This window comes from Rattus rattus, chromosome 4, assembly GCF_011064425.1.
Source record: "Rattus rattus isolate New Zealand chromosome 4, Rrattus_CSIRO_v1, whole genome shotgun sequence".
Taxonomy (NCBI): Eukaryota; Metazoa; Chordata; class Mammalia; order Rodentia; family Muridae; genus Rattus; species Rattus rattus.
In genome coordinates, this window is record NC_046157.1 from 164,851,438 (window position 1) to 164,866,315 (window position 14,878).

Consider the following 14,878-nt stretch of genomic DNA (forward strand, 5'->3'; position numbering starts at 1 on the left):
AAAAACACAGCAGCAAAACCATGTGATATCCACACAGTGAAACACTTCTCTATAATAAAACCAAGTGGCTCACAGAAACACGGAGTCTCAAAAGAACCGAGCTGGCGGGTAACACGACATACAACATACAGATGACTCCACTTAGAAGAATGCAAAGACTGATGTAAAAAAAAAAAAAGCATGCATCTCCTGATATTCTGTCCAAAAGTATGGGAATATGTGCCTTTAATAATTATAAAGATAACACATAACTCAGAATAGGAAAATGGAGTTGAAATAGTCTAAACTCAAGTCTTGTGTTTTTCAAACCGTGACCTTATCATACATTGTAATGTTGTGCAAGTCCTAAAGGATAAAGAGCGTAGCACTTTTAAAATAAGAGTCAGAGCGAGATGATTTTTTTTTTTTCAATATTCTGCCAATCCAAATGGAGGCCAGAAGAGAGAAAGGGGAATGTTGGACAGTGGGACCAGCATAGAACACACAAGGCAACAGCCTTCATCCCAAATGTGTGTCTACTGACACCATCGTACCTCGTCAAAAGCAGAGGAGAAACCATGAGCTAAACAGACGATCTTAAATTTTCTAGTAGCACACTAAAACAAGTAAAAAATTGGACAAAATTTTAATTTTTTTAAGACAGGGTCTCATATATCTCAGGCTAGAGTTGAAATAAATGGCCAGGAAAGAACTTAAACCAGTGGTCCTCCTGAGGGCACTTTGTAGAACACAGGCATGCACTGCCACATTGGTTTATGCTGTGCTGGTGACCATACTCGGAGTGCTGTGGGCGCTCTGAAAGCATTCTACCACACAGGCTACATCTCCCGTCCCGAGGTGGAATTCATTTTACTATAGTATTTGTATTTACTTCAGTCTTTTCAAAATATCACTTTTAAATATACCTAATGGTCAAAGCTCTTCAGATATTTTGCCTTTTGTTTTTGTCTTAATAAATCTTTGTGATCTGATCTGTGGGAGCTGAGGGTGTAGCTCAGGAGAGCATAATCCTAGCATGTGTATGGATGGCCCTGGGCTCTACTCCAACACTGCCAAATTATTTAAAATTATGGTGACAGACACAGCACAATGAAAATAATATCCCCAAATTTATATAACTTTACTAACATTAAAATTAGACTTTGGGTCATGAAACAGTGAAGAGGGTTTTTGTTTATTTTATTTTTTTGTCTTTTTCATTTGTTTGTTTTTGAGACTGAGTCTCTCTGTATAGCACTGGCTATCCTAGAGCTTGCAATATAGACCAGGCTAGCTCTCAACTCATAGAGATCCACCTGCCTCTGCCTCCCAAGGCTGGCACTAAACCTGACCTGAAGGGATCATTTTTTAAAAGTCTACATCAGTTTATTATGATAAAGGGGCATAAAACAAATACAGGGACATACAATAAACCTAAAATGCTACCTATAAAAGAAATAACACGGTCTCAAAGTAATCAGGCTGAGCATAGAAACCTTAAGGCCTAACTTTACACTTCTTCAATGGCGCTGAGGCACTCTAACTCACCGTGCTCAGTCACCGGCAGAGCCAACAGACGAAAGGAAAATAAACAACAAAAACTTTACATTCGACCTAAAATCATATAAACAGCGGAAGTGCGTGAGTCAGGAAACCCTGTGGTCAGCGACTGCTGAGATGCATTTGAAAGTTGGCCTTGGCCCTCTGCACATGTTACAGTTGCATAGCTTGGTCTTCTTGCGGGACTCCTAACAGTGGGATCAGGGCCTGTCTCGTTCTTTTGCCTGTTTTAGGGACCCTTTCCTCCTGGGTCGCCTCATAGAGCCTCAATGTGAGGGGAGAGGCCTAGTCTTACTGAAGCTTGATGCGCAATGGTTAACTGACATCCATGGGAGGCCTGCCTTTTTCTGAAGAGAAATGGAGGAGGAGTGAATGGGGGAGGCAGAGAGGAGGTGGGGAGTGAGGGGTTTGGGGAGAGAGGGGGGAGGGGGAACTGGTTCTGCAGGCCTTCTGGATGAAAAGAAAGGAAGAAAGAGAAGAGAGGAAAGGGGAGAGAAGGAGAGAAGGAGATAGGGAGAGACAGAGAGACAGAGAGAGACAGAGACACAGAAACACAGAGACAGAGACAGAGAGACAGAGAATGTATTTATTTAAAAAAAAAAGTTTAGCCTTGTATGGATGAGAGGTTCAGCAGGTAAAGACTTGCTATGCAAACCCAGTGGCCAGAGGTCCGTTCTCTGAGCCAGGGTAAATGTGGTAACTCAGGAAGGTGTTCTCTGACCTCCACAAGAACAAACAGGTTTAAAAAACAGAGCAGGAACACTACAAATTCAGCCATGCTGAGGAGGCACAGAGATAAAGGCCTATAAGCCCAGCTATTTGAGAAGCTGGGCAGGAAGATTGCAAAGTTGAGATCTGTGTGGGTTACCCAGTGAGTTCAAGGCCAATCTGTGCAGTTTGATCAGATGGGTGAAAGGGGGGCTGAGAGTGTAACAAGGATCACAAGGATGTAGACTGCTGTCCTGCATCCATTGGTCAGGACAAAACATCATAGTCGGGAGCATTCAGACACACGGCCCTCAGACTATACATACAAGTTTTCCCAGGCAAACAAAACCATGCATTTACTGTTTATATGCACACACCAAAACCAACCAAACGTGTGTACACAGCGGCTTTATTCACAATTACCCCAAACAGGAAACAGCCTAAAGGTCTTTCAGTTAAGCTGTGTTGATTCCATACCACAGAGGCTTCAGTAACCAAAGAAACAACAGGAGCACTGGGCCGTGACGCTGGACCTGCCCTGGCTCTACCTTGTGGCCCTCTTTGGCAAAGGCCCAATTACAGGCAGCCTGTTCGCCTTGGCTAACTGGAGGAGACACTTACTACAAAGGCATGAGGCATGGATGTGGGGAAGGGATGGATATTCAGTACCCAGAGCACACAAACCTACACTTGCTGAAACTTTCAGAACTTTCTAATGATAGAGTGGGTATGATTGTAAGTTATATCTAATAAATCAAGGGGTGGGCGGGCATGTGTGGTTTTCCCCTCAGGGTGGGGGTGGGGGCAAATTTTGAATAATATGCATGTCATATATTAAAAATAAATATTCATGGCACTTTTATTCCAAAAGATACATAACTTGGTAACATCCCTCTGGGAGGAGATAGATGCATTCTTATTTTTTTTTTATTTAGATCCTTATTATTGGTAGTATTATAGTCTAAAATGAGAAAGCTACTTCTGTGCTAACTTTCTGGAGCCTAAATATCTTTTTCTCTAGTGTCCTAGATAATAGCTCCACTCCTCACCTAAACACACAAAGGCCCCTCTGACATAAACACACAGTGGAACTACCCCTCCCATGAGCACACAGGACTCACTCCTCACCTGTGCTCTCACAGCAGCCTCTCTCCTCACATAAACACACTGTAACCCTGCCCTTCACGTGAACACATGGGCGGTCCCATCTATCACGTGATCACAGGGTCTCCTCACCTGGAACAACTTTGTTTTCGTGTACATGGTGCCGTACCCTTCTCGTTGGCTGAGATAAAACGTGCCTGTGAAGCTGGAGCCGTCCGGCCATGAGTAGGTACCCATGCCATGGTAATGGTCCCGGTAAAACTGCCCACGGTAGATCTATGGAGAGGAGAGGTCCGTGAGCCTCCCGTCTAGGAGAAGCCATTTACCTTCAGAACCCTGACCCCTTCAGGTAACTGCTAAGCCAGGCTACAACACCTGATTGAATGAGGACCCAGGGCTCTGATAGGCCTCTCAGGAGCCCAGAAATAAGATTTTAGTCCAGGTAGCCAATGTGATAACTGACATTGGTCACTCAGAATACCCAGAGAGGACTCCAGGCAGCCAGCCTAGGAATTCCCCTTCCCTACCCTCTGCTGTGGTTCAGACTAGCTTGGGAAGTTCAGAACTGCGTGGGTTCAGCACCTAGGGCTTGGCGGAACCCTCCCCTCTTAGGAGTCCCAACCCCACCCTAATGAGTTCTCCATCAGGTAACAGAAGCCAGGCTGGCTGGAGGATGCTTGCTGATAGGGGACCCAGAGCCTAGTTGAGAACAAGGTAGGGTTGACTTATGACTCCTCAGCCCTGGGTCCATGGTGAGCCCCTGTGCCCTTGTCCTGCCTGAGCCCTTCAGGTGAGTATGTCATGTGGGTATATCAAAGGGCATGGGAAAGAGAGGAAAGGTGTCACCAATGCCCCAGCTCTGTATTTGACATGTATGCTGTTAGGTGGCATCTCCCTCCTCAGAAGATGCTGGGCCAGGAGCTCTCAGATATGAAGACGTTCAGAGAAGAACATGAAAAGCCGGATGAAGACTTGAGACAAACACTCTAGCATCACCATTATCACGGAGCCCCAAACTGGCTCCTGACATCCGTGTGTCCCAGGACTGCTGGGGGCTCTGCCCACAGCTACTCCCATTCAGGGTCTTAGAGGACTGGTGCCCTTCCTCCTATCCTGACATCTCAGTTCTCCTCAGACCCCATAGATTCATCTGTTTGAATTGCTTGGCCATAGGGAGTGGCACTATTAGGAGGCGTGGCCTTGTTGGAGGAAGTGTGTCACTGTGTAGGCGGGCTTTGAGGACCCCTATGCTCAAGATACACCCAGTGTGACAGTCTACTTCTGGCTGCCTTCAGATCAAGATGTAGAACTCTCAGCTCCTCCGGCATCATGTCCGTCTGCACGCTGCCATGCTTCCCGCCGTGATGATTATGGATGGAACTTCTGAAACTGTAAGCCAGCCAGTCCCAATTAAATGTCCTCATAAGAGTTGTCTTGGCCATGATGCCTCTTCACGGCAATGGCAGCCATCCTAAATAGCTTCTCTCCCGCTCACCACCATTGCTCTCCTCTAGGTAAATATACCTCCAGTGATTCACGTACACTCCCCACCCCACCCCACCTCCACGTAGCTCCCCTGCTCTGAAATGCTCCCACCAGAAAGAGTAGATGGCCACAGCATGCCTACCTCTTCCTGCCCCCGGCCACGGCTCCCTGGATCAGCATAGCCTCCTGACTGGAGCTGGGCTCATGAGACTTTAGAAACGAACAGGACTGAGAAATTCCTGCTTCTTGGACAAATGGGAGGGACTAGATGCTGGAGAAAGGACTGGACCAGGAAGCTCTAGTCTCGGGCACCAAGTTAGAGAAACCCTTGCCTCGGGGAGAGTCATACGTGGAACAACGGACTAGAAGAGGAGCCCATCGCTCCCCGGATGCCATGAGCAACACCAGACTGGACAGAACTGGAAGTCATTAAAGCACTGCTCCTCCGGTGACCCTCCAGGCTTCAGATACACTGCATCCCCTTTCTGTTATACACTGAGCCATCTTACCCAACCACTGATACCAGAAAGCACAAATTTGGTCACGGACCCAGTTTTGGGTCCCTGCCTCTGAAGAGTCTCCACTTAGGTCCTGGGCGCAGCCTGGGGGTTCTAGGTGCATCTTCGTTTTATAGCTAAGGGCGTCCTTTGCCGTCATTTTAACCTTAAGTAGCAAGCGATTTCAATAAGGTAAAATACATGAGTCTCTGCAGAAATTTGAAGTTTTAAAACATTTTGCTCTCCTGGAAGGAACTTAACTAGTGTTGTTTTGCCAAACCAGTATATTGTCAAGCTGCCTTCTAGTGATTTATATGCACAGATTAGTGCTGCCCTCAGCCTTGACTAGAGAAGCTTCTTTTTTTTTTTTTTTTTTTTGCAGTGGGCAGCAGTCAGCAGAGAGTCAAAGCACTGAGAATAAGGGATTGATAAGTACTCAGCCCTAGGTAGGAGGCCTGAATCTACCTCCCACTCCCAAGACTCGGAGAACATTGTACAAGTGGGGAGAGACTGCAAGAGGATGGGGAGGACATATGTAAAATATTGGTTTCAGGGCATGCCACGGCTGCTGTGCTCCGAACTCATAATGTCTGTGGCTACCTGCACAAGACCTGCCTCAGATTCCAGTGCCCCAGTCCTAGATGAGGAGCTATTTATTGGCAGATAATGGCTGTGGGGATGAGAAAGTCAGTTCTTGTCTGGGTTGTGGCCACTGGCAGGTTGCCCTCTGCTCCAGTGGGGAGTCCCATAGCCACGTAAATGTGAGGAACACTAACTGGACACAGTGAGCAACTTAAGAAAAGAGAGGGGACGTTACGATGGGAAGGGGACATGTTGGATGGGCTGGGACATTAAGTTGGGAAGGTGACATGTTGGATGGGTTGAAGAGAGTGGAGAGTGGGTAAAAATGATGAAGACAAACTGTATACAGGTATGAAACTGTCAAAGAATAAATAAGAATATTTTAAATAATAAAACATTCACCTAGAATTAAAAAAAAGACTATCTTCTTCAGTCATAGCTTCCCAGACCCCACACCATGATGTGGAAATGTGCAGAGAACTCTGGAGTTCTGTAGAAAGCCTTAGTCCTATCATGTAGGTCACTTACAAGGTCCACTGCACCTGCTCTCAGGAGAGAGAACTCTGCTGAAGCTACCTACCTCGCCTGTGGGCCAAGAGAACTCGCCGTGTCCAAGCTTCATGTCGAGTCCGAACTCCCCTTTGTAAACACAGCCATCCTGCCATTCCTGAACCCCTTGGATGAGATGCATGTAGGTCCCCTTCAGCTCCTCCTCTCCCGTGGTGCCTTCAGACTCTTCATCCTCTCCGAGATTCCCTGGGTGGTTCCTGGAAAGACAGAAGGCTCGAGGAGGAGCAATACAGAGCACTGGAAGAGTCCCTCTACTCAAAGCACTGCCCTCCATCCCACACCCCTCTCCAGATAGCCCCAAGGCTCCAGATTTCCTCAAAGAGAAACTGAGGCATACAGGATGTGATAATTGCACAGGAAATGAAGTCTGAAGAAGGGGCACAAACTGACAAGAGTAAGGACAGGTGAGCCCCTCTAGCTATTTCCAGACAGATGTCCCACAGAACAGTTCTCCCTTCTGAGCTGGCAGGACGAGCTCCAGGCTGGGCAAGAAACAGACCCTTGAACACACAGGTAGGTCCAGGAAAGGTCTGAGGACACCTGGAGGGGTAGTAAACTGATAGGCAGAGGGACAGATGCAGAATATGTATACGACAGTAGGGAACGGCGTACCCAAGGCAGGTTTGCATCACCCTGGACCTTGTGTTGAACTCGGCCTAAACCCACTCCCCTCTCAGCCTCCTCTCAGCTCTCGGGATGCTATGTGCTGATGCCTCTGTTCTGGAGACTCATCCCAATGTCTGGCTGGTGGCTAGGCTGGCAGCACACAACACGAATGGGATCTCTCAGACCCCATGATGATTACTAACCTTGGTTGTCAACTTAACTATAACTGGATCAACTAAAACCCAGGCAGTTGGGCACACCTGTGAAAGATTTTCTGGATTGGACCATCTGAGGAGAGAAGATTCTTGACAAACCAGGGCCATACCATCTGGTTGCACCGTCTGGTTATCCATGTTAAAGGACATGGGAGGAGGAAGCTTTTGCTTTTGCCTGCTTGCCCTCACTCTTGCGGGCAAGTTCATCTATCCTGCTGCCGAGGCGTTCCTTCACTTCTTTGGTATTACAATGAAGACTAAAGATACACAGAGGAAACGTCCACCTGTGGTCTGAGCAACTACCAGATTCTTGACCTTTCTTTCAGGAGACGGCAAATGTTGGATTACTCAGACCATAGCCTGTAGGCCACTTCATATATATATCATATATGTGCGATCATATATATCATATGTGTGTGTATATATGTATGCATATGTATGTATGTATAATATAAATATATTATATATGTGCTAAATATTATACATGACAGAATATGACATATATACTCTGTCAATTCTGTTCTGTTAAAGAAGCCTGACAAGCAAACCCCGGACCCAGTACACTAGCGAGCTCTTGAGAGCCTGTGAAGGGCCATTGAACCTAAGCTCAGCATCCACCCAATAAAGAAAGACTCCCACTGTGAGAAGACGAACTATTTGGTGTATTATATTATTTCTCTATCATTATACAGAAAGAAGCCAGGAAGGACAGACGCTCAAACTCTCATGATAAGGCACTGTTGTAGGCTGTCATAAATTCTTTACTTTTCCCCTGTCCCACAGGTCTTCCTGTGGCACCAGCCTGCCTCGGGCTTAATGTGTAGCCTATGATGATCTTGCACTTCAATCCTCCTGCCTCCACCTCCGAGGTGTGGGACTGCAGCCACTCACTGCCATGACAGGTTTGTGCAGATCTGGAGGGGTTGAACCGGGCTTTGTGCATGCTAGGCAACCTTAGAACTGAGCCTTGTGCCCAGCCCTGAGTTGGGATCTTAAGTTGGAATCATTAAGGATGACCAGTAGCTCAGAAATGTCCTTCCTATGGGTAAGTGATCCAAATAAGTTAGGCTCGGGGCCAATATGACTATTCTCATAGGAAGGACACCTTCTTTGGGGGCATTGGGGCACACAAATGGGAGATAAAATACACAAGCCAGAGAGAGGTCTCTGAAAGGACATCGAGCCCGAGGCCCTTCGCTCTTGGGCTTCTACCTCCGGTGCTGTGTGAGGGCGGAGCCTGTATTGTACCATCTAACCTTGGCACCTTTTAAAACAGAGATATTAACGAAGTGAGACGACCTGGCCTGAAGTTCCTCCTTTCCAACATGGCACAAGGACCACTTGGATAATTTTTGGAAAAGGCTATCAATAAGAGGAAAGGAAGGGAATGTTTTTCCTGAAAAAAAAAAAATAATTGTGAAGTCAATCAAGAAAATTAGACCATAACTGAGAGAGCTATTAAGGCCGGTGAAGAGGCATCAGAGATGGGCGGTCAGCTCAGAAGAGGCCCAGTCACCTGGCTCTGCCATTTCCAATTGCTCAACCTAACTGGGCTCCTGGCTCCCGTCACGATTTAGTTTCCTCAGCTGTGAGATAGACACTGTGTAGTCTGCTGGGCAGCTACTGCAAACCACCTGGTTTTATGAACTGGAAGCTTCAGGCCCAGGGATCAGTGTATTTGAGCTCATGAAGTCTTGCGTCCTAGAACCTTGTAGATGCGCGCTCCGGTTGGTCGGCAGAGAAAAGATAGAGAGGCAAAAAACAAGGCAGAGCTCCAGTCTGGCCCCTCATGTTATAAGAACTCTAGTGCTATCATGAGGCTTCACCCTCATGACCTCGTCTGAATTTAATAGCCTTCCCAAGTCTAGTCTCCAGGCACCATCGAATTGGGATTAAAGCATCAACAAGTTTTGAGGTGCAGAAGCATTCGACCCCCAGCCCATTGCAGGGGCAAGTATGGTGAGTGCCGGGCAGGTGGGGGAAGGGGGGCATTATAGCAAGGCTCTGCTGAGGTTCCTGGCCCAAGCAGCCTCTACAATTAACAACAGAGTAGCAAAGTAGGGAAGGGACTATGCTGCCAACTGGATGGAATGGACTCATTCCTTCAGCGGCCTGGAAGTGGATTCTGTTGACAATCCTAAGATCAGGAATGAGATACCAGCTATCGCTCCTGCATCATTTTTCCCCTTGGATCGGTATAATATTGAGAGTTTTCTCTCTCCAGGGACTAGGCTAGGGAGGGTAAAAGAACCTTTAGCAACTTAGTAGTCGTAGTAGTAGTAGCTACAGCAGCAGTAGCAGTAAAAAAATAGTATTGCAGGCAAGGTCTCACTAGATGCCCTAGATGCCTGGATTGCCCAGTGTAGGCCAGGCTGGCCTTAAACAGATTGAGATCTGCCTCTGTCTTCCCAATGCCATGATTAAAGTAGGGTGCCACCACGCCAGGCTCCCTTTTTAGGGAATTTTTAAGGACTGCCCAATATTAAATTCCAGCTGATGCTTGACCGACCCCATGGTGCTAGTTACACCTCTCTGCCCTCGAGGGCCCCCCTGCACCTTCTGGAGAAGAAGGTGTAGCTCTTCGAGGAATCCTGGCTCTCAGTGTTAGGAGTCCGACCACTTTGCCCCTCCAGACCTCTGGAGCTGAAAGTTTTCGAGCCTTGGGAGTCCAGGGTAACAATAGAACGAACCTCTTCCATCTCTCTCCTCTTCAAACCTAGAAACAAATCTTTGATCACAACTCGCCCTCAGGACCGTGGACAGTGGCAGCTGGAGGAACTGCCCGCAGTCCTATCCACTAAGCCCTATCCTCTTAGGAGTCTTCTAGTAGACCCCTCTAGCTCCTGAGGGATCATGGCCTTCAGGGGTGGGAGTGGGGACAGGTTTCCCTAGTGTTCCCAAGAGCGGTCGCCACTGTAAGGGCCGTCAAGACCATGTGGGATCTAACCTTGCCCACTGACCTCAGCAGACAGACATTTCGGTCTAAATCACACCAAGCATCTCAGAGCAGTGAAGCGTCTCAGAGTAACCAGGTAGACTGAGCACAAAAGCGCGTCACGTTGCCATGGAGACGTCCCTCCCAGCCACAGCCAATCCCGAGCCAAGTTGTGCTGACTCCTCCCCCATTCAGACCGGCTGGGCAAACCTCGCTAATTGGCCAATTCTCGAAAGCAGTGTGATTGCTACCGGCCTATTTCAAACACCACCAATCCCTGAGCTGAGAAAGCAGGCTCTGCCATTGCTAATGCCTTCTGTGCGTGCTGGGTCCACGTGTAAGACGCTCTGTGAATTAGCCTCTGAGCCAGAAGCTACCAGCACTCACAAAGAAAACGCTGGGCGGAAAACACTGGGGCCAAGGCTTCCTTAAGGCCTTCTGAGTGCTAAGTCCAGCTTTATGCAGTGGGTGGAGCCTGGTCCTGGCAGAAGGGAGAAAACTCAGGGAGAGGGGCTTCCAGGACAGGATGCACAGGAGTACATGTCCAGAGGCACAGTGAATGGCTGGATACCAGTGTGGTGAGGTCCCATGGACCTTGAGAGGAGAGGCAGATATGAGGCTGGGCCAAAAGACATGATGTGCCAAAATTATATTTCTTTTCACATATGCACACATGGATACTTAGCATACAAAGATCAAGAAGCTATATTTCCAGTTTGTCATACACGTTCCCCAGGCATAGTGAGGGCTCATCCCAGCACTTACGAGGCTGAGGCAGGAGAATCACTGCAAGTTAGAGGTCAGCCTGGACCAGAATAAGACCTTACATCATCCCAAAATATGCAAAAGGAATGTTTTCATAGTATGCTAACATTCGTTTTAAAAAAAAAAAAAAAAAAAAAAACCCTAGTAACACTAGCTTTTTAAAATTTTGGCGAATTGGTAAACTTGGCAGATTCCAGGGGTTGATGATTGGAAGCGGATCTCAGGCCAATTTGCTTTCAGCAAACTGGCGGCTTTGGTTGCCAAACTGGGTGTCTGCAAACATGAAGGTTCCTACTGAACCGCCGCTGTCGCTGTAGAATTCAGTGATTCACTGGCTGGAAATGAGGCTTTTCTACTAAAACTGCTGAAGACCGAAACGTTGACAAAGAAGACGACTTGAACTCTCCACTTAGACCCGGGTTTGACACTTGGAAGCGATGGTGAGAAAAGTGGGATTCCCAAAGGACTCTGTCTCGATTGCCTAGAAGGCGACTTTAGGCTCTCACAAAAACTGGAAGACAGACAGTGCAGGGTGCCACTGATGATGTGTACCCATCAATTGGCCCAAGCCCAAAACCATTGTCCGAGAAAAGCACATAAATATATGTGACATGTGCTGAGTGAAAATTCTATTGTTTGAGGGGGCTGGCCTTGCTGCTGGCGTGTGTGTGTGTGTGTGTGTGTGTGTGTGTGTGTGTGTGTGTGTGTTCACCCTGTTTTGGCCCTTGCCTTTAAATAACTTAAGACTGACTAGATCAGGTGTGAAAATGTCTGTACATAGGGAGCCATAGAAGGATGAGGTAAAGGCAGGCTTTCTGATCTACCCTGGCATTTCTGAGTCAACCGATCTTCAGCAGGCCTGAGGAATGGTGTCTGTGGGCCGTTCCCATATGCTGCTGCTACAGTAATGTGGTCCATACTCAGGACTATTGAGTATGAGGGACAGTAGGGGCCTCACAATCCAGGCTGAAGGTTGAACAGCAGGGCTGTTCTACATAGAACTATGCTGCCCCATGTGTCTTCTCAGGGGCTTAAACTTTTAGCTTTCAACCCACGATAAGACTGTTAAAGACAGCAACACATTATCCCAAGACCTCTTTTATATTGTGGCAAAAACAGCTCAGAAGTGGTCCATAAAGAATTTACCCACTACATGCATACACCCAATAATTGGCTTATTCTGTTCTTTTCGCTATTTGTGTTGAAAACTAAGTATGTGGGTCATCACCTGTCGAACTGGTTTGTCAACTCACACTAATAGTCAATCAGCACAACTGGCCAGAGTCAGGACTCCTCTCCAGAAAACCCCAGCTTCAGAAAGTATATTCCAGCTACCCTGGGGATAACCCAGAGGTACACAGACTTGGTAACCAACACATGAGTTCGGTAGAGTTGAGCATGAAATATGAGATCAGAAACTTTGGAACAACACCCACCTTCAGTACCCTCTAGGGAAGCATATGGAGAAATCTCAGAATAGGATTCCAAGTCTGGTTTGATTCAGTGGTCCCAAACTCTACCGACTGCTTCTCCCAGTCCCCTGCCTTTACCCAAAGTTGGCCTCCATGCTGGCCACTAGATAGGACAGAAAAGACTTTCACACCCCTCCTCATTCCATCAGCCCAATCCCATTCCTGAGGCCCTCTGTGATGGTTTGAATAAGAATGCCTTGCACGGACTCATGTTTGAATGATTGATGGGTAGTTGACGAAACTATCTAAAAAGGATGAGGTGTTGGGAAAGTATGTCACTGGGAGAGTATGTCACTGGGAGTGGGACTTGTGGTCTCTAAAGCACCCACATTCCCAGTTAGCTTCCATGCTTGCTCGATCCCCTGCTCCCCCCACCCCACCCCCGCACCTGTGGTTGTTTCATTACTGCCTCTGAGCCGTACCTGCATGCTTGTTTTATGCTCTCCTCCATGATGGTCATGGATCCCTTTACCGTCTATAACCCTGAGCCCCAAACTAAGTGCTTCATTTTATAAGTTGCCTTAGTCATGAGATCTTAGCACACAGCAACAGAAAAGTAACCTAGACAGCATCACAGAGTGAGCCTTCCCTGACATATGGGAACATCCAGAGCTGGGGATAGAGGAATCTACACCTGAGTGGGTGGCCCCTATAAACTAAGGGAATATCATCAGTAGAAAAATACCATACCCAGCTAAAGATTCCACAACACTGACTAGACAATCAGAATACCCAGACCACAGAGAGCTGGAGCGTTACAGGTCCAGAGTTAAATGTGGGCTCTCATTAGTGCCCCCTAATGGCCATGCATTGCCCACATCTGCTTCTGGCAAAACCCAGCCTTCCTCTGGAACTTGTGAAGCTGGTTCCCCTCTACCAAAGGAGCCATTTACTTATGGCTGTCAGAAGGGACAAATGGCTATCCTATTAGCACGCCAAAGCACATGCTGGCCTCCAGGCTCCCTCGGTATCTCAAGTATTGTTACACATTTCAGAGTCCATGCTTGGTGTGTTTTATAACAAAGAAAGAACCAGGGTATGTTTGATAGACAAGGTATGGTGAGGTGGAAGGGGGTGCCTCTGCGGGCCATGCTGAGGCATCCCTTTCTCCTGAGGCACCAGCCACACAGTGGGTATAGCATAGAATAGTTTATTCAGGGCATGAGGAGGGGAGTTGAGGGAGTAGAGACAAAGGCAGGGCAGGGGGAGAGGGGAGTGGGGAGAAAAGGGGAAGAGAGGGAAGAGAGGAGAGGGCAAACAATCCCTTTAACACTGAGTCAGGCATACTTGGCTGTTGCCAGGTAACTGTGGGGCAGAGCCTAGAAGGAACGCTGGCTTTTCTCACCTGTCCCTTGCCCCAAACACCCCCAGCTCATAGGCGTCCTCCCGCTTTCCCATTGTCCTTATCACCCTGATGTTTCAGCTATGCTCCGTCTTTTGGCCCCTCTTTCTCAGTCCTCTTTTCTCTTTCTCTCTTGTTCTTCTCTCCTCCCAAGGCCTAGTCCAGTCTACTGGCCATGTTCAGTCTCCTCCCTCTCCCTCCCTCCCCCCTCCCCTCTGGGTGTGGGGGGGGGCGGTGCACGCTCTGGACTCTTCCAGATGCCTCTGGCTAGACTCTCCCCCATTTCTACAATAAAAACCTTCTGCTGGGCACATCTTTAATCCCAGCACTAGGGAGGCAGAGGGAGGAAGGTCTCTGAGTTTGAGGCCAGCTTGGTCTGCAGAGTTCCAGGACAGCCAGGGCTACACAGAGAAACCCTGTCTGGAAAATACAAAATAAATAAAAAATAAAAACCTTCTGTTTAACCATACCTTGGAGCAACCATGTCCTCAATATATACATTAAAATGTGTGACTATTAGGTAAAACTGTTGGACTGTACTGACAGACTACTAGCTCCCTCCAACCCAAAGGCTAAGAAACGTCACCAGAGAATATCTGACACCTATGCCAAATTTCCCCATTCTGCCGTAACCCACTCACCTGATGTTTCCACCGATGTATTTGAAAAATGCCTTAATTTTGTTCTGTGGCTATAAATGCTGCTGAAACTTTCTACACTGGAACAAGCAGTCTGGGACAATCTGAAGCCACACTGCCAGCCAGAGCCATTTATACTTTTTTTAAAAACACTTTATTTATTCTCTCTGGCAATTATTTATACCTTCTTAGACAACAGTTCTTTTTTTAATATTTATTTTATGTATATGCGTACACCGTCTCTGTCTTCAGATATACCAGAAGAGAGCATCGGATCCTATTACAGATGGTTGTGAACCACCATATGGTTGCTGGGAATTGAACTCAGGACCTCTGGAAGAGCAGTCAGAGCTCTTAACGGCTGAGTCATCCCCCCGGCCCAGGGTCATTCATACTTAACTCATTCCCTTGAGATTGGAA

At 47.5% G+C, this 14,878-nt stretch overlaps 1 protein-coding gene across 1 annotated transcript in view; it reads right to left on the reverse strand.

Moving 5' to 3' along the window:
• The window catches only part of Ankmy1 (ankyrin repeat and MYND domain containing 1), a 52,235-nt gene that overhangs the window by 32,612 nt on the left and 4,745 nt on the right, over positions 1-14,878 (reverse strand). Inside the window, exons 2-4 of the mRNA XM_032899781.1 lie at positions 9,863-10,022; positions 6,496-6,682; positions 3,484-3,627 (exon numbers count right to left, since the gene is read on the reverse strand). Coding sequence (XP_032755672.1) covers positions 3,484-3,627; positions 6,496-6,682; positions 9,863-10,005 — 474 coding nt within the window. The 5' untranslated portion in view covers positions 10,006-10,022. The remainder of the gene's footprint in view (positions 1-3,483; positions 3,628-6,495; positions 6,683-9,862; positions 10,023-14,878) is intronic.